Below are 25389 nucleotides of genomic sequence, written 5' to 3'. Positions count from 1 at the left end.
CAGTTATATTCATTTTTTTTTCTGTATTTATCATTTTTACACCATTATTATTTTTTTTATTCATACTTATAAAATACTCTTATTGTTATTATTATTATTATTATTATTATTATTATTATTATTATTATTATTGCTATTATTATTGCTACATATTTTTACCGAAGAGACGGATTTTCTTTTTACAAGGTTCATTATTCACTATAGAGGGTAATGGTCTGTTTTTGGGGAGAGAGCGAGATTTTATGAACTCCTGAACTGCCCAATTTATCTCCTGTGATAATGAAGATGGTTCTTTTTCCAATTGATCAGCCTCAGATGACAAGTCAAAAATATCGTTCGATGCATCGTCCTCCAGAGTGACCACTGGAATAGCTGCAGTAACTGCAGTGCTCTCTTCTTCCAGCGTAATCACTGGAACTGGTGTGGCAACTGAAGTTTCCTCCTCCGGTTCTTCTGCTTCCAAGTCGTCAGTTTCTTGGGATGCACACAAATCTGAAATTATAGAAATACAACATAAATAAATTTATATAGTATAATAGGAAAACAGCATAAAATATTATACATACCGATTTCTTTAATAAAAAAGGCCTCTAAAAGACCATAGATCAACTCTATAGATTTTTCTATGATGAAATCATGCAAGCCACTTTGTCCTGAAAATCAAATTAATAGTAATTAAAGAATCAAATTAATATTAATTTAAAAATAATAGAAATTTGGATATTTACCTGGCTGATCATATGCAGTGATAAAATGTGCTGTGTCAATTTTCTGCTCATCTGAATAATTGACATTGACTTCGGAGACAATGGTTGCGGCGACCTCCTTTAAATATTCCTCTAAACTCTTTGGTACAGAGTGTGTTGTGTCTTCTTTGATTATTTCATCTGCTAACGATAAAGCATCAGTGAAAGACTTCTCTCCCTGACATTCTTGGCTGGACGCAACCAAGGGACCCTCGTGGATTCTATATGCCCATTTATCCATACCAGCCATAATTTGGCTATCACTTACGCAACAATCAAAATCAGCATACTTATTATTATTATCAATTGCTTCGCGCACAAACGTATCATACGCGTTTAAAAAACACTCGTCACTAACGTCTTCCCAACCGTTTTCCATGTTTTATTTTAAATTTGAAACTCTGCAGAAAACTCAAAAAGACTTGTTTGCTTCCTAGAGGAAGCTTGAGAATAATGTCCTTTTCCAAAAACAGTAAAGCTTTTGTAAGCACCCCTTCCCCTCTCCCCCACCATCTTAGTTTTGGTCATCATATGGTATTTTTCTCTCACCATGGTATAGTGTAGGAGGATAATATGGAAAATAATGAATTCCTGTCCCCCAGAAATTATCTTTCCATACATCCTTTAGTGTCATTGGATGTTCAACTATCCCAAAGTCTAGGGAAGGAGAGTTTTTCATCTCAACAATTTTTGTAATGGGGTTGAACTGCATCAGAAAAGTAAGATATTTCAAATCTATGGTTTTTGGTAATTTCTCACAGTGGGTTAAGATAAAAGCACATGATAAACTACGGAGTGATGGGGGGTCTTGTTTCACTTTCCAAGATTCCTGCTGATAATAGCTTTCTTCTAGTCCTGCTGGTACACATAATTGTGGAATTTTAATAGATTTTTCAAAATAACTCGTTTCGTCGTTTATTAAAGCTGAAAACTGCCAGTTTTTGTGTACTCTAGGCTTATCTGATTTACATAACTTACAATGATTTTTCTCACTCAATGATTTTTGAACATGAATTTTCGAAACGGAAAACTTGTAAACTGTTGTATTTATTTTTATCCTCCGCGTGATTATCCGGCGTCTACGCTCAGTTCGCTCATCTTTTAGGGTTTTACAACGCAATGGTTTTAAATTATAACCTTGGAAGGACATTTTCAGATTACACCAAAGAATGCGACTAAAAGCCTAAACAAAATTTAAAACTTTTCAATCGTTAATAGCGTTTTTCCTCTTTTAGTTATATTCCCCCTCTATCATTATATAATAATATACTGTATGGTAATTAGTTTAGAATATCCCCCTCTCCTCGTTAAAATGCTATAAATAATAGATAGCTATAGAATACATACCCCTTCCCTTTTTAAAGTTATTAGAACTATTCTGTTACAATTAGTAGTCAGTTTCATCTTGTAGCTCCTAACGCAAGTATTGAAAACGGAAAGTCACCAGTTTGTATATTTATCAAAAATAGTAGCATTGAATAAGTCACAAACCAAACAGGTGAGTTGTGGTTTAAAGTATAGTGAAAATAATTTTTATCCTGTGGTTCAAATAATAGCTACTCATTCAAGAAGCCTAATTCAATTAAATTTAAACGAATGGAAGAAATTGTGCTCTTCATGTGATACATTTTCAAACTATTTTCATGAAGAATTAAACATCAACTTTTATCGAAAGTTCTGTTCTATTCAGTGCGAAGACCTGAGAATTGACTTTTCCGAATTTAAACAACAGCGTTGTATTATATTAACTCATCAAGATACACGCATTTTCTTACTAGCCCAAACAACAAACACATTAAAGTGCATCAATCAAAGTATCAACAATTGGCTCGACCATCTTGAGCAACTTCCTATTAGGGACTACATAAACACCGTAGAAGAAAATATATCAAGATATATTCTGAAAAATCTTGTACCCAAGACCAGAGAAACACCAAACACAAATATAATATTAAAATATTTTGAAAAACATTTTCTAGATTTATTCAAATATAACGAGAGGACTCCTTCCATTCACAGTAATCTTTGAGATCTTGGGTTTTCATTTTTCTGGGACTTGCTACACCACCACGAAGATCTTGTTCAAAAAATAGTACACAAAGTTGACAACCAGCTGTCTCAACGCTACAGCATGTATTATAACACCGACGAAGGACAAGACATCGCCGATTAATATGGACCCAATATTTTTATCTCTAATATTATCATTATCATTACTATTATTATTACTATTATCATTATTGTTTGGAGTGATATTATGATCATCAGCATTACGTTTATTACTAATTATAGATGAAAAAACCTGTTTTTATAAGTATGAATGTGAGTGTGAAGAAAATTGGTAAATAAAAGAAAATATTATATACTTGTTGTTTATTACTTAATTATATATTTTACATCAGATATAATTTTATCGTTTAAATCTAAATTTATAAAATCAGTAAATCCTAAATTATAATTATCTAAATTATAATTTTGCTGCTCGTGCAACAAATAGTTAATCCAACGAGTATGGTTATCATCGCTAACAATATTAAATTTTTCAGTGTACATTCTTCGTGATTGAATCTCACGCTCAATTAAATACCATAAATTACAATCTCTATATTTCTTTCGCATATTATAGAAATGATAAGTTCTTACAATATTTTTCATTTCCCTATAATGCGCTTCACAGTATTGATATTTTTTATGGAAAAATTTTTACATTGAGAGTGATAAACATATGCTCGACATGGGTGTATAGGAAATACAATTTTATTATATAAATATGTAATCATCATATTCCATTTATACATATACATGAAAAAAGTATTAATCCACATATTAAATCGAACACAGTAAACAATAAGATTCTTAATATACCCACGTAATACTATGGATACAATTTTCTAGTATGACTTCTGCTGATCCTCGTCCCCGAGGTTTATATAACAAAACACTTCTCCAAAGCCCCCTCCTCACACCCCCTGCTGCGACCAATTTCAAAAAAAATCTCATCAGATCTTCAAAAATAAATAGAAAATCCTACATCTTTTTCCCATTAAACCTATGCCATTACTAATTTATGACATACGTCTTTATCACCCCATATTGTAAAACCCCTAGCCACTTACAGGAAAAACTTCAGGTCCAAAATTTACCAAGGGAATTCCTTCACACGGAGAAACCCCTCACCGCGGGGAGCGGAAAAGGTCTGGCGCCAGTGGCCGAGGAGTGGGGGTTTGTTGTGTCTCGCCCTCCGTGCTCCTAACTACTATTACTATATAATTTATATTAAACATCTATCACACTATTACACCATAAAAACTATAATATTTACGAAATAATTCATATCATCTAAAATTTTATGTGCCAGTTTCAATTTGTTTTATTTACAGCTGCAGTCCAATCAAAAAAAAAAAAATCAACCAACTATAATCAAAAAATAATTATAAAAATTTTTAACTTATTTATTTTTACTGTTCAATAGATCGAAGTCTAGACCGGAGTTTCGACATTAGCTCAAGAAATTTACCAATAACAAACTCTTTATCTATTTACAGGTGATCACTCACCAAGTCTTTAAAAATAATTTTACAATTTTAATTAATAATTTTATTTTTCGTTACAGGTGATGACTCACCAGTCTACCAACACATCCATTCCTCAGGTGACTACTCACCAACCCAAAATTCCTCAAATCCCCTACTTTCTCACACACTACTACTAGGTGACTACTCACCAACCCATCATACCACTACTAGGTGACTACTCACCAAACCAAACTTTTCTCACTATCATCTCATAAAACTACCCTTCCTAGGTAAATACTCACCACTAACTGCTATCATCCTATTACCCTCAAACCTGGTGACGATTCACCGATTCTTTTAAAGAGCTAGCTCGTTCAAGAATTGACGGAGTAGTCTTGGCTTGGCAGAGAGGATTGAGACACTACAAAATGTCCCAACTTTGTCAGCCTGGCGAACTACCGGCCGAAATTTGCGTTACCGACACTAGCTAAAATAATAGGTAGTCCCGTGACGTCACAAGATGACACGAGGAGGGGAAAACGGTCACAAACTCCGATACTTGAGCGGTGATCGACACTTCGATCTATCTCCCGGTGTCAACCACCTCGCTAGATTCTAAAGTCATTTTTACCACTATACCACTATTACCACTATTAGGTGATTACTCACCAAAACTACAAAAATTATTAACAACTATCGAATCTATTATTTACTTAATAAGTTTATATCATCATTATTATTACTATTTTGTGTTAAACTATCATTGCGTTATTATAAATAATTAACTATCGACAACCTAGAATATTGGTAAAATATTCCTACCACAAATTTATTGTACTTCGTCACCGAATATAATAAATCTATTTTAAGTGTTGAGTTAGTGAAATAAAATTAAGTTTGTTGCAATTTTATTATCAATCAAGTTAATTTGTCAACTACCATATCCACTTTGCGTAATTCCATCTAATTAATTACAACACCAACCACGGAAGAAGGACCATCTGCACAGTAACATTTGTAAGTAAGTAAAATAAATTTAACTGGCACACGTGGTAACTTCTGTCCCATAATCTATCTAATCAAGCTCTCTTAAAACAAAGACAATCATAAATACGGGAGCGGAATATCCCAGGGCAGTGGGCCAAAATTATAAACGAAGTCCAGGCGACTATTTCCTATCCGCGAGGTTAAGTGGCCTGGAAAACTAAGATTTTTCAAGAAAGTAAAAATTTAGTGTTTTACTATTAGGTAATGAAAAATATTAAGAATCATGTTTCTATAATTTTTCAATCGTGATAAAACTTTTTATTTTATAATTTTCCATTTTTTATCTCAAAATTAAACTAAAGTTTTCTTGTTACAATTGGGAAATTTTTGCCTGTGATTTTTCACTACTTGCAATAAATATTGCAACCGTTTTTCATTTTTAGTCAGACATTTGTTATACTCTTCTATAAATGCAACTCCTCTTTCCGCTACATTATTAACAACGCTGAGCCGTTGACAAAATGTCAGATTCTCCTGATAGCTTGTAACAGTTTTACCTGCTCAGATTGGCCCCTCATCAATTTTATAAATAAACTAACAAAATTAACAAACAGCAATATTTATCAGGACACCACCGGGATTTTTTATCACGGTTCCTGGAACCTTCCCAGAGCTGAGAATTTCTTATCTTAGGGTAGAGAGAGTGAAGGAAGGTGCTGTTAAATAATAAATAATTAATTAACAATATATCGATATTTATTAACAACCAAAAATTAACAGATTTTACGAATTAAGCGCTCATGAAAGATTAACTAAATTTCACTCACACACTCACATTATCCACACTTAACAATAGACTTATTCTCGACGAGCCCCTTTCGGCGTCTACCCGTAAAATTATTTCAACTAACTAAACAAACCAAACTGTTTAATCACCCGCACAGAGACCAATCGTATGCAGGGGTCGTTGACTCGGCGCACAGGAGTAACAACGTAGTGACCAAACGTAGAACTAGATGCTCCTGCAGCTTATTTACACTTTGCTACAGGACAATAGCCTAGTGACCAATCGTAGAACTAGAGGTTCTGCAGCACTCTCTCATAACACGCTACAGCTACAGCAGTAACAGCCCAGTGACCAAACGTAGACCTAGATACTCTGCAACTCACACATAACCCACACTTATTTCACACTGACATTACTGATTTGACTTCATTTAAAAATTTAATTATTGATGATACTTAATTTGATTTTAAACTTAAAATTGAGCCAATAAAATATTCAATCATTAGAATTTAATAAAACAATATTTTTCAATTTACAATCGCATTCCAAATAACTTGAACTAACATTCAACTTCCAAATTCCGATTGTTAATGATATTTCTGGTGTAATATATTAAAATAGATTGAATTTTTAAGATCAGATTGAAATTTCTGACTACTTTACTACCAGGGTCTTGATATGACAACGATAATCGATTAAAACAATTTGTCTTAATGTTTCAAATTAATAACCAAGAATTGTTTTAATACGTAAAGTTATCTTTTGGATTTTCACCGAAAAAAATCAGTAATAGCTCTAACAACTCTCTATAATCATCTCTCGGTTGGCGGACCTGTCAATACTTAGAAAAAATTTAATTTAAATTATCCTATAAAGTGAGGATGATCTGAAACTTCATCAAGAACATATGGCATATATAAATTTTTTGAAGTCAAATTTATAAATTCATATCATATATTATATATATATATATATATATATATATATATATATATATATATATATATATATATATATATATATATATATTAGGTGTGCAAAAATGTTACTTCCATGAGAAACCTTTTAATATAAGAATTTTGAGTTCCGCTCTTAACAGCAACTGTGGTCAAGCATTTTCTGAGATATTTCGGGCAGAAATTTGGAAAAATTTATATTATAAATTGTGGGAAATAATTAGTTTGTGGGTTTGGAGAATTAATATTGTTTGTGCGTATTAATACAATTACAACGTTGCCGAAGGATTCATGATACCCTCCTCTATTTCTTGGGCACACTTAGAAACCTTTGCATAGACACCCAGGTGGGGGTGTAAAGGGAATACGTTAGAAACCGCGATATAGACGCTAAATATTAGAGTATACTAGGGAATAGTTCTATGATAGGAAACCGTTTATAGACGCCCACGAGGACTTAGACGAGAATGAGGCTTAGAAACCGAGGTATGGTCGCTTCATCAGAGGGTACCGTCGAGAATAATTTTCTTTAATAGGAAACCGTTGCGTAAACAAGAATAAGGCTTAGATTTAAGTGTTAATCAATTATAAGGGGTTTCATTGTAGAAAAGTTAGTTAAATAAAATAAGTTTAAAAATAAATTTCATTTGATGATTTTTGTTACTTTCCTGTCAATATCTTACGACCCTATGGAACTACTCCATGCTCTGGTCCAGTCTCTGGATACTGTGAATAAAAATCCAGTGGTGCCTTAAATAAATTATAAGGGTGACCATAAAAATAAGTAGTCCGTTCCAATAAGTTCGTCAGAGTTCAGGATTCTAAGGAAGGTAATTTAAATTAGATCAACTTAAAAATTGGAACATTAACAACACAATAGAACCTCCTGATTCTATTTAACAAATCCATAATTATTTTTACACTTTATTACAACGACGATGAATCAAATCTACCTCTCCTCCACCGACCTACTTGGTTGCGGTCACCTACCACCTTTTAGCTAAGACCTCCGGGTCGCCTTTTCCTCGTAGATGAAAATGTTTACTAACCTGCGTCATAGTACGCACCAGGTAGAGTGGACCTTCTTGAGTTTCTCGACTAGAAAGCTCGAGTCAAGAAATTAACCCCGAGATAAGTTGCTCAAGGGCAAATTATTTTTGGATTTTATCAGTTCGAAATTGTTCACCACGAGCGTTAACTATTTGCTAATTTACGCAACCTATCACGCACCGTGAAATTCACGAAAAAGTCTCATTTATTTTTCAGAAAGTGAATATCAATTTCACTCTAGCAATTCGTAAAGAAACATAATTTTCTGATCAAATTCAATAACTACAATAATTCTCGCCGGGACTTAACGAAAATAACATTTGCACACATAATTATTTTGTCAGAATGATTTCCCATAATAAAAAAGTTTTTACAAGAGCATTAGTATTGTCAATAAATAATATTTCTATTTCAGAATTATTCAGATAGAAGTCATGCAAGACAAGTCCCTTAACTTATTAAAATTGATCAATAAGACTGTAAGCGATTTGAAGGGTTCAGAACTAACGAGAATGGCGCAATGTGGACATTTTTCAGAAGAATTCAAAGAAATGATTAACGCAACATGGTAATTACTCGTGTTATTATTATTATTATTATTGAGGATGATTATTATCCTCCCGCAAGAAAAAGACTCCAATCTTCTATGGATATTGGTTTTTTTCTCCCGCACTGGTGTTGCCTCTCCTAACAGTCTATCACTTACTTCCATTCACGTTAGTTATCGACAGTCACTAACTACAAACATTTAAAAAAAAAATAATACCGCTTGTTGATGTTATTTTTGATACAAAATAATTGTTTCATGTTCAATTGATAATTTTCAGTTTTTGAAGTGAAACTTTTTTACAGAGGGTAAAATTAAACGATTTGAAGCGGAAAAGGAAAAGTAGCGCTAGAGGAGAAGCACTGAGTGAAAATTTAGAGTAGGCGAGTCGGGGAATCACTCATATAGCAAGCCGAGCAAGACAAATATATTTTAAAGCGTGGGGAAAGTTAAGAAGTAAAGTTGACGAGTGCAGTGCGCCTGCGTCGTAATTCAATCACGTTAATTATATATATATATATATATATATATATATATATATATATATATATATATATATATATATATATATATATATATGTTTTAGCCTTATTCGGGTGGAGTAATTTCCGTTTTCCGTTTTCTTTTTCTATTATTAAATTCCCCATTTCGTTTATTTCGACTATTTCGTATGGGCCAGTAGAATAACGATCTAATTTATTTTTTCTAGGTTCTTTTAACGTATATATAAGGTCTCCTACGTTCAATTTTGCCGGGTGTATATGTTTGTCGAATCGGACTTTTAACTCGTGTTTAGCTCTCGTTAAATTTTCCGCGGATATTCGTTGAATTTCGGAAATACGGCTATTTAAATCTGCTAAATAATCGTTATATGTTTCGATTTTACTAAAATTTGGAACTTGAGTCGGGCTACGAGCTTTTCTTCCGTACAAAATTTCGTATGGCGTAAATTTCGTGGCCGTATGTATGGTGGTATTATAATTTAACATTGCCATTGGGACATACCAATCCCAGTTACTGAACTTATCTACGTAAGCCCGGAGGTAGTCGACTAATGGCTGGTGAGATCGCTCCAAGGCTCCGTTCGATTGAGGATAGTAAGAAGATGTTGTTATTCTTTGAATTTTCAGCGCTTTGGCTCGTTGTTGGATTAATTTGCTTGTAAATGAGGTGCCCTTATCTGATAAAATTACGCGAGGGCACCAATAAAGGGCGATATAATGATTTAATAAGGCATCTGCGACGGTTACTGCTCTGATATCAGGGAGGGGAACTGCTGCAGCTGCTTTGGAAAAATTATCTTGAATTGTTAAGATATGTATGTTGCCGTCAGGGGTCATGGGTAGGGGTCCTACCGTATCTATACTAATTTTCTCAAAAGGTTCAAAGGGTGTGTCTAGGCTGTTTGGTCTTTATTCGCGTGAGCTTATTTTTCTGACAAATCTCGCAAGCTCGGATGTAATTATAGATATTATCTTTCATTCCTAGCCAGTAATATCTTTCGCGAATGCGCCAATACGTTTTTACTACACCTTTGTGGCCCCCTATTAAACTGATATGATTTTCCTCGATTATTTTCGTTCGTAAGGATTCGTCCGGTACATCGATATTCCCTTCGCATAAGGTTATTGTTATCGGGCAATCTCTTAATTCGTGTGATAAGTAAGCTTGGATGTTAAGGTCATCGAATTCGTCTCCTTGTTTTGCACAGCGGAGTGAATGAATGTCGTGTTTATGCATCGATTGTCGAAGATTTCTCAATCCTTCGATCAGATCGATTGGATCTAATTTTTCGAAATGTTTTGTTTTGATGAATACCGTGAAGATTATGCAACGACCTAGTTTGGTGACAAATACGTCCCCTTTTGTAGGTTTTGAGGCATGAAGGTCGTCAGGATTTATGAATTTTAGGTCGCGGAGCAGCTTCGCTACAGATTTTATTATTTCGCAGTCGGCTGCTAAAAAATGTACTAAATGGTCTCGGGCATAGGTAAGCTCATCTCGGCTGGTTGCAAATTTTATTTTTGTTTCGGGACCATTTTCGGGTATACTTTCGTCTGAACTAGAGGGTGAAGATATTCTTGGCCGATGACGTCGTGCGGAAAAAATATTTTCAGCTTCTTCGAAAGTTGGAGGGTCATAAGCGACGAAAGGTGGTCCAAATCGGCGATTCCCTACATCATCCCCCACTGTTACATTCCTGCTTGTTGTTGACTTATTTTTGTTTTGATCTGAATCTTGGGATTTTTTCGGATTATTATTATTTTGTGGATTGTTCGATTTAATTTCGTTTGATAAGTTTTCTTTTGGTTCTACCTGTTCCGGTTTGATAAGGGTATTATTCGCGTCGGACGGTCCGGTTTCGACGATTTCGTTTATTCCCTTACCGTTTTCGTCTACGATTTGGCGGCTTGCGTGGTCATAACGGATACCCATGGCCGCTAGTTCATCGGGTATGAGAACTCTTCCGAAGATTGGGGTTCGGGGTTCTGGACCGTCTCTTAAATATCCTGTGAATCGGGATTTAATTAGGTTTTGTGATGTTAGAGAATTTTATTTAGTTGGTTTTCCTTTTTGTCGTGTGTTTTGACGATGTTTTTTGTCTTAGCAATTTCTGCTGAGGTTGCAGGCTCCGGTTCTACGATGACGGGGTGTTCCGTTTCGCTGGGATCTTCACTTCTTCCCGTATCTTCTGGGCTGATGTCGCTGCTTGATCCTTCTTCGGGGTCATCGCTGTTGTCTCTGAGAAACTCGTCGACATTAATTTCAGGTGTTGTGTCATTTAAGGAATCTTCTTCACATCGCCAGAGTGGAGGCATTTTACTTAGTAATTGGCGGATATTTTTCGCAGTTTCGGAACTAGTTCTTTTCATTTTTGCTAACTCTTGAGGGGTCTAATTAAATATTGCTTCTTCTAGACGCATTTTCTCTAGAGCTTTTTCTTTGTAAGAATTTTCCAGCGGGGGTCGTCTTTTAATGATTTCGTCGAACATTTTGACTAGTTCCTCGGTTTTTCGTCGTTGTTTTTGAGGGATAATTGTTTCTTTATTTCCTTTGATCTTATCGTCTTCTTCAGCTTCATCGTCCCCCTCTTGGCCCATATCTGGTTTGTTAATCGTGGAGGGTTCGGGAGTGGTGTCCGGCAAGAAAACTTCATCATCCCCCTGTTCTTCGATTCCGGTTTTCTGCGAATCGGGGCCTTCTACAGTTAAATCAAGGTTGCTATTTTCAAGGTAATTTATTTTGGGTGGCACTCGTGTTTTTCCCATTTCCCTTTTTCTAAGACGAGAGGCGATTGTTTCTCTGACTTCGGGGACGCTGCTGATTCTTGGTCTATTTTTTGATCCGAGAGGGCGACCAGGGCGCTTGACCGATTGAATCGCTTCTTCGTCTGAGAGTATTTTATGAGACTTTTTTGTTTTAATACTATCCGTGATGGGTAGCGCTAAAGAGTTATTATCGGTAATATTATTTAATACGTTTTCTAAGGGCTCGGGACGACCTTCGGGGTTGTATGAGAGTCCTTCAGCGTATTGTTCGGTGATTTTCTGACGGACTACGACATTAAATTTATATCTACTCAATATAGACCGCCATTTTGCTTGCCTTTCGGTGATAGTCGTGCTGTCCCTTAGCCAGGTGACACAAGGGCTACTGGATATTAAAGTAAAATATTTTTGGAGATACGGTCGAAATTGTTGAATAGCGTAAACTACTGCAAGGCATTGTTTTTCAATGTCGGTGTATCGAGTTTCGGTGTCGTGAAAGACACGTAAGACACATGACACTATTTTCTCTCCGTCTCTTTCTAAGTCATCGTCCCCCTCTGTTGTCTGCTGACTGAGGATTTCGGATATCCCTGAGTCTGATGCGCTGACAGCTAGGATGAAGGGTTTATTAAAATCTGGGTATTTAAGAAATGAGTCTTCGCAGAGGGCATTTTTGATATCGTCGAATACCCTTTGCGCTTCTTCTGTCCATATGAAGGACATAGTTTTTCGCGTAAGGTCTGTTATGAGCTTAGCCCTTTCAGCGAAATTTTGGATAAATCTTCGATAGTAATTGGCAAGTCCCATAAATTTTCTGGCTTCTGTATGATTTCTAGGTCTCGAGGCATTTTTAAGTGATGAAATCTTTTTCGGGTCTGGTTTTACGCCTTCTTTCGTTATTACGTGACCTAAATAATCTACTTCAGGACAGAGAAATTTACATTTTGCAGGTTGAAGGGTGAGACCAGCTTCTGTCAGTCTATTGAATAGTCATTGAACTCTCACCCTATGTTCTTGTAGGGTTTACCATAGCTGACTAAATCATCGATATAAATAAATAATTCTGTCCCTTTTAATCCGCTTAAGGTGGAATCCATCATTCGTTGGAAGATAGATGGAGCGCATTCTAGTCCAAAAGGCATGCAACAATATTCCCAGTGCCCATCTGGGGTAGAAAATGCCGTTTTCGGTGCGTCCGCGGGGTGCATTGGGATCTGGTGGAAACCCATGGCGAGATCAAAGACGCTGAAGAAATTAGCGTCGCCTAATTGGTCTAAAATATCGATAATTAGGGGTAAAGGATAGGCATCTCCTCGAGTGATTATATTTAGTTGCCTAAAGTCGATAACCATTCTATATTTTTTTATGGAAGGGTCATTAGATTTTTTTAGTACAATCCACAAAGGTGAGTTGTACGGAGAGTTAGATTTCCTAATTATCCCTTGTTTTTCGAGATTTTCGACCTGCCTGGCGATTTCTTCCCGATGTTCTGGGGGAAATCGATATTATTTTATTCTCACCGATTCGCTGGTGGTAGTTTCTATACGGCAGGTGAAATTTTTAGAACGACTTAACTTATTTCCAGGAAGGTGAAAGACATCGTGATTGTTTTTAATAAGATTATGAACTTGTTCTTTTTCCTCCTGATTGAGGTGATCTACTGGTATTTTCTGAAGTAGAATCTTTATACGTTCTTGTTTATCTATTATAAGGTTGGAGTTTTCTATAGAAGGGGCGTCGTTTTCGTCCCCTTCTGAGCTAGGATTATCGAATTCAAACTCCTCGAGTGTTTGTGGTCCTATGTCTATGTCTACCGGGTTTGAATTGAGGTTAATGATCATGCACATGGCGTACCCGTCGTCTACCTTGACAACAGCTTCTCCTCTGAGTACCCCTATCGGTAGATTCATTCGGGGGAGGTATCCCTCGCCTTTTTCGAAATCTTGGATTGGTACTGCTATTGATACTCTCATCCGAAGTGGAAAAGTGTAGCTGGAAGAAGACTTTGTTTCAAGGCTAAAAGGTGTCGGTTTCGAAGGGCAGGACAATAAAACTAGGGTTTGGTTATCGTAAGAGATTTCCGCTTTTTCGACTTCGAAAAAGTTATTTCCTAAAATTCCCACTCCAGGGAATGGTAAATCTTCTAGAGAAACTTGGAATTCTACTTCAATATTGAGGATTTTTAATGTGGTCGCTCCTAAGGTTTCGAAAGTACTATCACTGAGTCTTCGAAATCTCCTATCTTTTCCGGTGTCGATAATTACTTCGGGTTGTAAAGCGGATGCATTTGTTATGTCCAAAGGCGTTTTTAGAGCGGTAGCGTAAACGGTGGAGGTTTGGACTAACAGTTTAAAGAATACGCAACGGAGGTTTTAATTCCGTTGTTTTAATTATTTATGTGGGACGTTTTCGAGATACGAACTTACCACGCCTTCGTTTGAGACTGACGGATTTTTATGAGAATAGATGTACTTCCTCTCTGCAGGAATTTTAGTTGTTACTGAATCCGTGATTCTGGGGCTGCTGTTAGCGCCTTTTCCTGACTTGGGCCCTGTGATTGGTCCTTGCAGCGGGTGGATTAGGATGGAATTGGGCTGCTTATATTACGGGCTTTTTATTTTGTGAAATGAACTGGTTGAAAACTGATTTCACTTTTATTTAGATTTATTTTTATAAACATTAAGACTTACACTTGCACAAATTGATTTTTATATGATTTAATTTAATGAATTTTAATGATTTGATTGAGCTAACGTCCTCCAGTCCCCCGTAGGGTAAAGTGCGCAAATTTAGCTTTTTAGAGATATTTTATTTAAACTTAATGCCCGGATTCTCGCCTAAGTGCAGGGCAAATTAGAACTTTGAGAATCCCGACTCGTAGATAATTAAAACTAATACGTGGCCTGCCGGTTGAACCGAGTCTGAACTCGTCTTAAGTGCAGCGCAAATTAAGATAAGGGACTTTTACAAGGCACGGGTCCGTCAACTAAACGCGGAAGTCGAATTACTTGATCAAAGACAAGGCGTTGGCTGTTGATCGCCTTTTTAAATACTCGCGGTGCTGAGATTGCAGAAGTCCCCGCTAGTCAACCAGCAGTCGCATAGCTTATATTTTATTGTGGCTTTCGCGCATGGAGAAGTCTTCCATCTGCGCGGATGATTTAAATTTAAAGAAAAATTTTAGGGTGGACATAAATATATATATATATATATATATATATATATATATATATATATATATATATATATATATATATATATATGTATATATATATATATATATATATAAACTTTTGAACCATATGCATTTTTCGACTCAGCTCGAAGAGTATAGTCGAAATATAGCAAAATTTATCAAGAGTTCCGTTATGAGGACCAATTCAATAGTTAGATTTCTATGAAACCTACTAAAAAAACATTTATTTTGAAATTTTTCATTCATGATATCGCTCGAACGAAACAATCAATTTCGTCCAGCTTAATGGCGATCGATGTGGTTTTTGAAGCTTAAATGCAGATTAGTTTTGAGTTGATCACTAGAGCCGTTTAAAACTTATTCCAAAAAATGTCGGAGTTATGTTAAAATAACACTTGTTTCCAAATATTTTATCGATTTTCTTTCGTTCACGATATCTCTCGAACGAATGAACCGATTTTGATCGGATTGGCGACGATCGGCGTGGTTTTTCAAGCTTAAGGGCGGATTAGTTTTTGAAGTTGATCGATAAAGCCGTTTGAAAGATATTCCAAAAAAACCACTTTCAAAAATGATTTTTTTCTTATTTTTTTTTAGATTTTTCAAGATTTCTTAAAATCTATCGGTCCGAATCGGTTCAAATTCTTAGGAAATTTAAGTTCGAGAGAACTCTTCAGAACGCCGTTCAGTTTGTTCCGATCGGTTCAGTCGTTCAAAAGTTATAAGCGAGTCACATAGTAGTCACATAGTCACACACACACACACACACACACACACACACACACACACACACACACACACACACACACACACACACACACACACACACACACACACACACACACACACACACACACACACGCGCGCGCGCGCGCGCGCGCAGTGACAACATCGCGGGGGTAATCAGGGAAGCTTCGTGTGACCTCCAAACTTCGAGATCTGATGAAAACTCGATTTTTGCAAAACGGTGTGTAAACAATAACTTCCCGATTTTCGAAAATCTGAGATTTTTAGCGGAAAGTTAAAAATTAATTCAAACATAATAATGAGTACAAGTGAAGTTGATATAATAAAAGTAATAATAATATATGAGTTATGTAATAAGTTTGTTTAACATATGCTAATATACGATAATATAATATTTTAAGGCATATCTTCAAATTATGATATCTACAATTTAGATTTATGAATTTTATTAACAACTAATTGTTTATTAGGCTGTTTTATTGAAGGATAGTTTAAACTGTCCGATATAGATTTTGAACGAGTCAGATCTCTCAAAACAATCTGATCTCCAGAATAACCGTCGTTAACATGATGTACTTCCTCAGGCTGTGCATTTTGATTACTATAATTTTTTGTATAAATATGAGTCATTCCAGTTATCAAACATGTGAAGATTTGATACAATTTTAATTTTATAATTTCATATAATAGTACTAGGACAATCTAATATATAAAATTATCGTGGAACGGTGTTCGAACTTGAACTCCTCCGAAACGGCTCGACCGATTTTTGTGATCCTTAGCGTGATTGTCGGCCAGGGTGGAGAATCGGCCACCATCTATTTTTCATCCTCCTAAATGTTAAGGGTAGTCCACCCCTAAATTTTTTTTTTTATTTTTTAGGCAAAATTTTTTGTTTTTATTTTTTTATGACACAGCATACAAAAATACATATAACCCTAAATTTTCACCCCTCTGAGATCAACCCTTATTTTTTATTTGTTAATTATAAACTTTAATTTTTTGGTAAAATTTTTTTTTTATTTTTTGATGACGTTGAATCAAAATGATGAAATTATGAATTACTAAATTGGCCGGTATATCAGTTCTAATGAAGCTGTCTGGCGTATTTTCGGTTTCCCAATTCATGAACGGGATCCAGCAGTTATCCATTTAGCTGTCCGTCTTGAAAATGGCCAGCGCGTATATTTCACGAACGATACAGCGCTTGATCGTGCTATAAATCCACCGAAAATTACGGTCACCGAATTTTTCGAACTGTGCAATCGTGCGGATGCTTTTGGTGCCTTCGCACAAACACTGCTCTATTCTGAAGTTCCGCGGTATTTTACATGGGCTCAATCGAAAAAATGGATACCCCGCAAGCAAGGGATATCAGTTGATGCGTGCCCCGGTTTATTCAAATCAAATAGTTTGGGTCGTGTATATACCGTCAATCCAAGGCAGACTGAGTGCTTTTATCTGCGACTATTGTTGGTTAATGTCACCGGATCATTGTCATTTCAAGATATACGGAAAGTAGATGGACAACAGTATCCTACGTATAAAGATGCATGCCTTGCTCTAGGCTTGCTAGAAGACGACAATCATTGGGACAGCATGCTTGCTGAAGCAGCATTCAACTGCACAGGAACACAAATTCGTCTACTATTTGCTATAGTACTGACTACATGTTTCCCGGCCCGAGCACAAATGTTGTGGGATAATCACAAAGATTCAATGACTGATGATATATTGTATCGACATCGTACAAGGTGCAACGATCTAACAATATCATTCAGGGAAGCAATGTACAATGAAGCATTGATTGCTATCGAGGATCTTTGCATTGCTATTGCGAATTTACCAATCAGTCATTTCGGTATGAGCTCACCAAATCGAAGTGCATCTGATTTACTCAACACAGATATGAATCGTGAACTACAGTACGATACTGTACAAATGGCGAGCATTGTTAGCCGCAATGTTCCACTACTTAATGATGAACAAAAAATTATCTACGACCGCATCATGCTGGCAGTTTCGGCAGGACAAGGAGGATGCTTTTTTTTAGATGCACCAGGTGGGACTGGCAAAACATTTCTTATTTCGCTACTTCTTGCCGAGATACGATCAAAAAATGGCATCGCATTGGCCGTTGCATCTTCTGGCATTGCAGCAACTTTATTAGATGGAGGCAGAACAGCGCATTCAGCATTTGAGCTGCCGTTAAACATTCAAAATAATCCAGATGCAATGTGCAACATAAAAAAACAATCGTCTATGGCCACAGTGCTGAAACAATGTAAAATTATTATCTGGGATGAATGCACTATGGCACACAAACATTCTCTTGAGGCATTGGATAAGACATTAAAGGATATAAAAAACAACGATAAACTATTTGGCGGCACTTTGTTACTCCTTTCAGGTGATTTCAGACAAACACTTCCCGTTATTCCGCGTTCAACCTACGCTGATGAAATCAACGCGTGCTTAAAATCATCGCGACTATGGCGTATGTTGAAAAAGTACAACTGACGGTGAACATGCGCGTTCAAATGCTTCAGGATCCATCCGTCGAAACTTTCTCTAAACAACTGTTAGATATTGGCGATGGGAAAGTTGCTGTACATGAAAACACTGGATGCATAAAATTACAAACCGACTTCTGCACAATCATCGACTCGCAAAATAGTCTCATCGATCACATATTTCCCGACGTACATACACAATATGCAAATCATAAGTGGCTGGCAGAAAGAGCGATCTTGGTAGCTAAAAATGTGGACGTCAATGGGTTAAATTTAAAGATACAACAGCTGTTGCCTGGGGACTTGGTGTCATATAAATCTATCGATGCAGTTTGCGATACCAACGAGACTGTGAATTATCCAATTGAGTTCTTAAATTCATTGGATTTGCCAGGCATGCCACCACATCATTTACAATTGAAGGTTGGATCTCCGATTATTCTACTTCGAAACTTAAACCCACCACGGCTATGTAATGGCACACGATTAGTCATTAAAAAATTAATGAAAAACGTTATTGAAGTCATCATCTTGAATGGCAAGTTTCAAGGCGAAAATGTGTTGCTGCCACGAATCCCTATGATTCCTACAGATGTGCCAATTGAATTCAAACGCACTCAATTCCCAATTAGATTGGCATTCGCTATGACAATCAATAAGTCACAAGGACAAACATTGTCTGTATGTGGCTTAGATTTGGGAACACCGTGCTTCTCCCACGGACAACTATATGTGGGATGTTCTCGCGTGGGAAAACCATCCAGTTTGTTTGTGTTGGCTAAAGACGGACTAACCAAAAATATTGTACACTCTATTGCGCTAAGAGATTAATTTTTTTTTTCAACTGCCATAATTGATAGTAAAAATATAGATATTTATTTTTGATGTTTAGATAGCTATCAAAGATTGTTATTTAAAATATATTCGTTACTCTAAAAAAGATTTATTTATTAACCTAAATAAAACATACTTTTATTCTTTATAATGCATTCGATTATAAATACTTCCCCGCACACTTATAGTAGATAATTATTTTTATTTAACTATATAAATGTTTCCTAGAAATAACATACATGGCAAAACAACGTTTGCCAGGTCAGCTAGTAATCACATATAAAACATACAAAATCTAACTGATTGTTTGTTCGTCAATAGTTTTTGTTCTTTCATGATTTCCAATTTCGATTGCCTCTCTTCTAATCTCAGTTAAACTATTTTCGTACTTTCTCAAATCACTCAATTTTAAATCAGGTGCTTCTACAGCACGGATTTTCATCAAACTTAAATTAAAAACTGGATCATTTAATTCTTCGAAATGCTCGCTAAAATTATACGTTATTAGAGGAATAAAAGCTTTCTTTTCATTTAATTTTCTTTCAATATATGAATTTAATATTACATCGTTTGTAATAGCACTACAACCTGGTGCAATACGCAATAATTTAGTACCATTTATTATATTATTTTGAACTATATCTCCGCAAATAATTCTAATAGTTTCTGGAATAGGAGCAGAATAAACCTATTCATTGCCATTTTTCAATTGTATCCAAATTGTTTGTTTTACAGTAACCATTTTCAGTTCGCAATTATTCTTTTCTAATTTCAAAGGATCATTTACAATTTTACTCAGACAAGCATCATGTTTTTGAATATAATATTTAGGATGAATTGTCTTACAAAAACAAACTAGTTTATGAGTTTCACAATGTTCTAAAAAATTTTCTTCACTAGGAGTATACAATAATTTTTCGTTATTAGTTATTATGTATTCGTGTGGATTTGAGATATAAACAGCTAAACTATTCTTTATAATTTTTAGTTCTGAAATAGCTCTATATGCTTTATAATTTCCAATTTCCAATAAAGGTATTTTATTCAGATAAATAAATCTATACCCTATTACGCTAATAGTGACATCACTTATTTCTAAATATTCAAAATAATTACCATCATCGAGAACAATTGGCATTTCATTTGACCCTCTATTGTCTCGAATTAATTTGATAGAACTCGTAAGTTATTCTGGTATTAATAATTGCGGATTTGTTTGACCCATCTTTGCAAATATTATTGATTGAGTGAATATATTTACATTCTTACGAAATTCTGTCAAAGCTAACTCATTTTCTAATCACATTACAGTTATTAAAGAATTTCTTTGCAACGAATTTTCTTGTAAAACAATTTTTTTCATGTTATTATTGAAATTTTGAAAATTGGAATTTATTTCTATCAATTTTTTGTTGTATTCTCTAAAAAGACTTTCAGTTTTATGAATAGTTAATTGTAATATATATGTTCGATTCTTAAATAGTTCTCCGATTCTTTTATTGTCTTTATGGACTGCATCAATTTCAGAATTATAATAATCTGCATCGTCTTGACTCATAATTCCGAAAAGTATTTTACTAAGTTTACCAACAAAATCAAATATACCCCGTCTATTTCTAATTAACGTAGCGAGCCCTATAGCAGAGAATAATTTATACTTATCCTGTCTTAAACTTTCTAATTGATTTCTTAACCTCAGAATCAAGTGTGATTCTGTACAATTATTTTGACACGATGATTCAACTTGATCAATACTTTTTAAAATTTCTGACTCCTGGAATGTTAATTCATCAAAATCGAAGTAGGATACAATATTGTACGTTTCATGGAAAAATTTAACGTCTCCTAAATACTCCATGTAAATGTTTGGTAAATCAGAAAAATTTAATTCTTCGTTACTTTTGACCTCCTTCATAACCCATTGGATTAGAATTCTGAAACAAATTCATATTAGCATATTTTAATTTATAAGCGTGCACGATTATACTTTTATTTCGTTTCTCTATTTTATAATTAATATCTGACAATTGATTTATTATTTTATATGGCCCCTCCAATGGAAGATTCAGAGCGTGTGTTTTATCATTAGCATTACTTTCTTTCTTTAACCAAACCACATTACCTACTTTAAACTCTTTTGGATTCGTTAGTCGATCATAACGTGTTTTTGTCCTTTGCTTACTTTCTGATGTTATTCTTTTACTTTCCTCGATAGTTTTATTGATTTTTGCTTGTAAATCACCCAAATACTCCATGTATGTTAGGTTAGTAGTCTTCAATGACGATACATTCCTTGGATTCATTCCGAAAACTAGTTCTGAAGGAGTAAATCCTGTACTTTCATGTTTGGATGTATTGTAATATAATCCAGCTAAATGAATTTTCGTATCCCAGTCATCAGCATTTTCGTTGGAAAAGTGACGTAGATCTTTTAACACTTGATGACTTCTTTCCAGACTTCCATTACTTTTTGGATGAAAGCTTGTAGTTGTAATATGTTTGATACCTAGCATTTTCTGAAAATTCTTCATGAATTCGCTAGTAAAATTGGTTCCTTTATCTGTCAGAATATGACTTGGCACTCCAAAGTAACCAACGTAATATTTTAGAAATTCACGTATTACTGTGGGAGCGGAGCAATCTGCGATTGGTATTCCCACAAAATATTTGGTTAAACAATCTTGAATTGTTAAAACATATTTATTACGTCTTTCCGTTATCGGCAATGGTCCACAAATATCCATGGAGATTTTATCATTGAAATTTCTCGGAGTATCAGTAATAATCATAGGCATTTTAGTTGGATGCCTATTGACTTTATTTCTTTGACATATTTGACAGTTCTTTACATAAGCTTCGACGTCTTTTCTTAAAGTTTTCCAGAAGTAATTCTCACTAATTCTATAATATGTTTTCATTACTCCGCCATAACCTCCAAGGAGACTATTATGATTTTCTTTCAATATTTTCTCGATATCTTCTTTCTTGGGTACTATTCTTTCTTTATCGTGTGAAAAAATTGTAGTAATTCTTTAGCAAAATACTTCTTTTCAAATTTTCTCAATCTCTCTCTTGGAAAATCCTGTTAATCGAGCACACTCATTGTGGTCGATGTGAAGTTCCTTAAATTCTTCAGAGACGGCTAAGTACATCAATTCCTTAATTATTTCTTTCAATTCATCGTTTGATGTATGTGAATTTGCTACGACGATAATATGATATTCCTCATAATCTTCTTCATGATAAACTTCTATTGTTTGTTCTCCATTATCTCGGACAAATGACACATCAACGCTGCCCTCGGGTATCGCTGAATTTGTCAGATACAACTGTTTTCCTAGTTTAATAATTTCTTCTTTCTTATTTTCTTCTTTTTCTCCAACATCTTCCTGATGATGATGATCTTCCTAGTGCTGATCTTCTTGACGATGATCTTTAGGTTGATCATTTTGTTCACTACCTTTTCTTCATTCTGTTTCTAATGTTCTTTGTTTTTTATTTTGTTCTGAATCAATTTCTATTGAATTCCGTTTTCGTGTACCGACTAGGGTTACTGGTTCCTCGTTACTATTTATATGGTCGTCCTCTCGAGTACATACCCTTTTTCTTTAACTTGGATCAAATATATTCTTTCTTCTTTTCTCGTTTGATGAATACCCTTCCGAGTCTTCTTCTTCTCCTGATGCTGAATCCAACAAAGTATCAGCATTTACTCTCCGACATACAAAAATAGGGTTTCTCGATAATGCATCAGCATTAGTATTGAGTTTACCCTTTTTGTAGGAAATTTCATAATCATATTCTCCTAAATTTATTCTCCACCTCATTAATCTTGAATGAGGATTCTTATGGTTCATTAACCAGACCACGGGTCGATGGTCAGTAATAATTTTAAATTTTCTGCCATATAAATACGGGTGAAAATGTTTTACACACCACACGATCGCTAGTAATTCTTGTTCAGTTGTAGAATAATTTTTCTCGGCTTTACTTAAAGCACGACTAGTGTATGTGACAGAATGTTCTTGATTATTTTTAATTTCGGATAATATGCCACCAATGGCGATACCAGAAGCATCTGATGTAAGAATGAATTCCTTAGTGAAATCTGGGTATGCCAATATTGGTTCTGAACACAATTCTTTCTTTAAAAGATTAAATGATTTTTCTTGATCTTGTCCTCAATAAAATTCTTCATCTTTCCTTAACAAATCAGTTAGGGCTTTTGCTTTCATGTTATAATCTTTAATCAATTTTCTATTATATCCGGTCATTCCCGAAGATTGTCTTATTTATTTAATATTTTTCGGAGTTGGAAATTCTGAAACACTTTTACATTTTCCTGGGTTCGGTTTAACTCAATCTTCAGTAATGATGTGACCTAGGTATTGCAATTCGGGTTTCAAATATTCACACTTATCAGGCTGGAGCTTCAAATTAGTTTCTCTTAATCGCTGGAACACAATTTTCAGATTTTCATTATGTTCAACCAATGTTCTTCCGTATACAATGATATCATCGAGATAAACGAAACATACTTTTCCGATAAGACCCTTTAAAGCGTTATTTATCATTCGCTGAAATGTAGCTAGCGCATTCTTCAAGCTGAACGGCATTTTCAAATATTAAAAATGACCTTGAGGTGTGCTGAATGCTGTTTTCATACGATGTTTTGGATTTACCGCAATTTGGTGAAATCCACTTGCAAGATCAAAAGCAGAAAAGTACCTGGAATTTTCAAATTGATCCAAAATTTCTTCAATGTTGGGAATCGGGTATGCATCCTGAACTGTTTTGTCATTTAGTTTTCTAAAATCCGTTACAACTCTCCATTTTATTTTATTTGATGCATCTCGTTTTTTAGATACAATCCATAGTGGCGAGTTGTAAGGGGAATTTGAGTTTCGAATCACTCCCTTCTCTTTCATTTCTTCAACTTGCCGAGCAATTTCTTCTTGTTGAGTAGGTGGAAACCTATATTGTTTAACATTGATAGTAATCTTATCTGCTGTTTCTATTGTGTGTTTCGCCAAATTTGTAGTAGGCAAAAGGTCACCTGGTAAATAAAAAATATCTTGATATGAATCAATGATTTCCTAAATTTCTTCTTTCTCTTTAGCTTTAATAATGTAAGACAGTCAAGTATTTTCTTTTAATACTTGACTACGCTTAGTTGAATATTCGCATCGCAACTTGAGAATTTGAGACTGATCCCGATTAAAAATAATTGTTCTTTTCTTCGCAAGTATTATTGCATCTTCTTTTTCTAAAAACGGTCGACCTGCTATTCCATCTTCTTCTAACGGAAAATCATTCGGAATTACTAAGAAAATATGATCTATTTTATCGACTGTAATTTTGCACTCTTGATTACAAATAATTGGGATATCATGAATTCCAGTGATTTCTGCGTTAATTTTTCTTACTAGTAACCCTAGTGTACATTTTAATTTAATAATATTTACAGCTGCTCCTGTGTCTGCCAGGAATGAATGATTTCGCTGTCTGACGGTAGTGTCGACTCTAAGCATGAAACTTGCTCCTGGATTTCTTCTGTTTTTTGACATTGAGTATATTTTATTTGATTTGGTAGAACGATTGGCACCTGCCATGACGGAAAATTTTGATATGATACTTGTCTTTTAAGAGGACAATATTTTATAAAATGTTTAAAACTTCGGCAATTATAACAAGGATATTTGATTTTCTGCGCTGGTTTTTTTGGAGTTCCTTGACCTTTTGGCTTTGCGTTTTTATTTTCCTGTGATTTATTCGAAGCCTTGTAATTGTTGACAGGAGTCTCTTTGTAAATACACTAGTCACAAAAATTAAGGGATATAAAAAAAAATTCCAAATTTTTTGGTGATTTTCAGCGAGCTGTAACTCCGAGGAAAATGATCGCACAGAAAAAAAAAAAAAAGCAAATTGTAGCTCCAAGTGTCTAGTTTTTAGATATGACCATGAAAATTTTTTGTCATCGTCAGGTCTGGAGAAATCCTAAGAAAACTACTGAAAAAAAATTTTTCGAAATTTTTTTTCGTCTTAAAAAAGGTCTACGGGCTTCAAAAAAATTTTTCGATTGTTTCGTTTAAAAGCTCTTTTAGTAAATTTAATACCCTTTAATTTGACGTAATCAAAAGCCTGTACGATAATTTGCCGCGGAGTTATCGTCAATCAAAGCAAAAAGTTTTTTTGACTTTGGAAATCAATAACTCTGGAAATAATGACCGTATAGGAAATCG

The 25389-nt window shown here is 34.8% G+C and overlaps 1 protein-coding gene and 1 pseudogene across 1 annotated transcript in view; one reads left to right on the top strand and one right to left on the bottom strand.

Moving 5' to 3' along the window:
* The first annotated feature begins 8456 nt into the window (after window positions 1-8456).
* Window positions 8457-25389, top strand: part of LOC141533489 (uncharacterized) — a 135221-nt gene continuing 118288 nt past the window's right edge. The window contains exon 1 of the mRNA XM_074252407.1: window positions 8457-8609. Coding sequence (XP_074108508.1) covers window positions 8476-8609 — 134 coding nt within the window. The 5' untranslated portion in view covers window positions 8457-8475. The remainder of the gene's footprint in view (window positions 8610-25389) is intronic.
* Window positions 19836-21179, bottom strand: LOC141533445 (uncharacterized; annotated as a pseudogene).

This window comes from Cotesia typhae, unplaced genomic scaffold (assembly GCF_013202065.1).
Source record: "Cotesia typhae breed Kobodo isofemale line unplaced genomic scaffold, CoteBio_Ctyphae contig_9, whole genome shotgun sequence".
Lineage (NCBI taxonomy): Eukaryota > Metazoa > Arthropoda > Insecta > Hymenoptera > Braconidae > Cotesia > Cotesia typhae.
The sequence above is the reverse complement of the archived record's forward strand: the minus strand, read 5'-3'. Positions and strand labels throughout refer to the sequence as shown.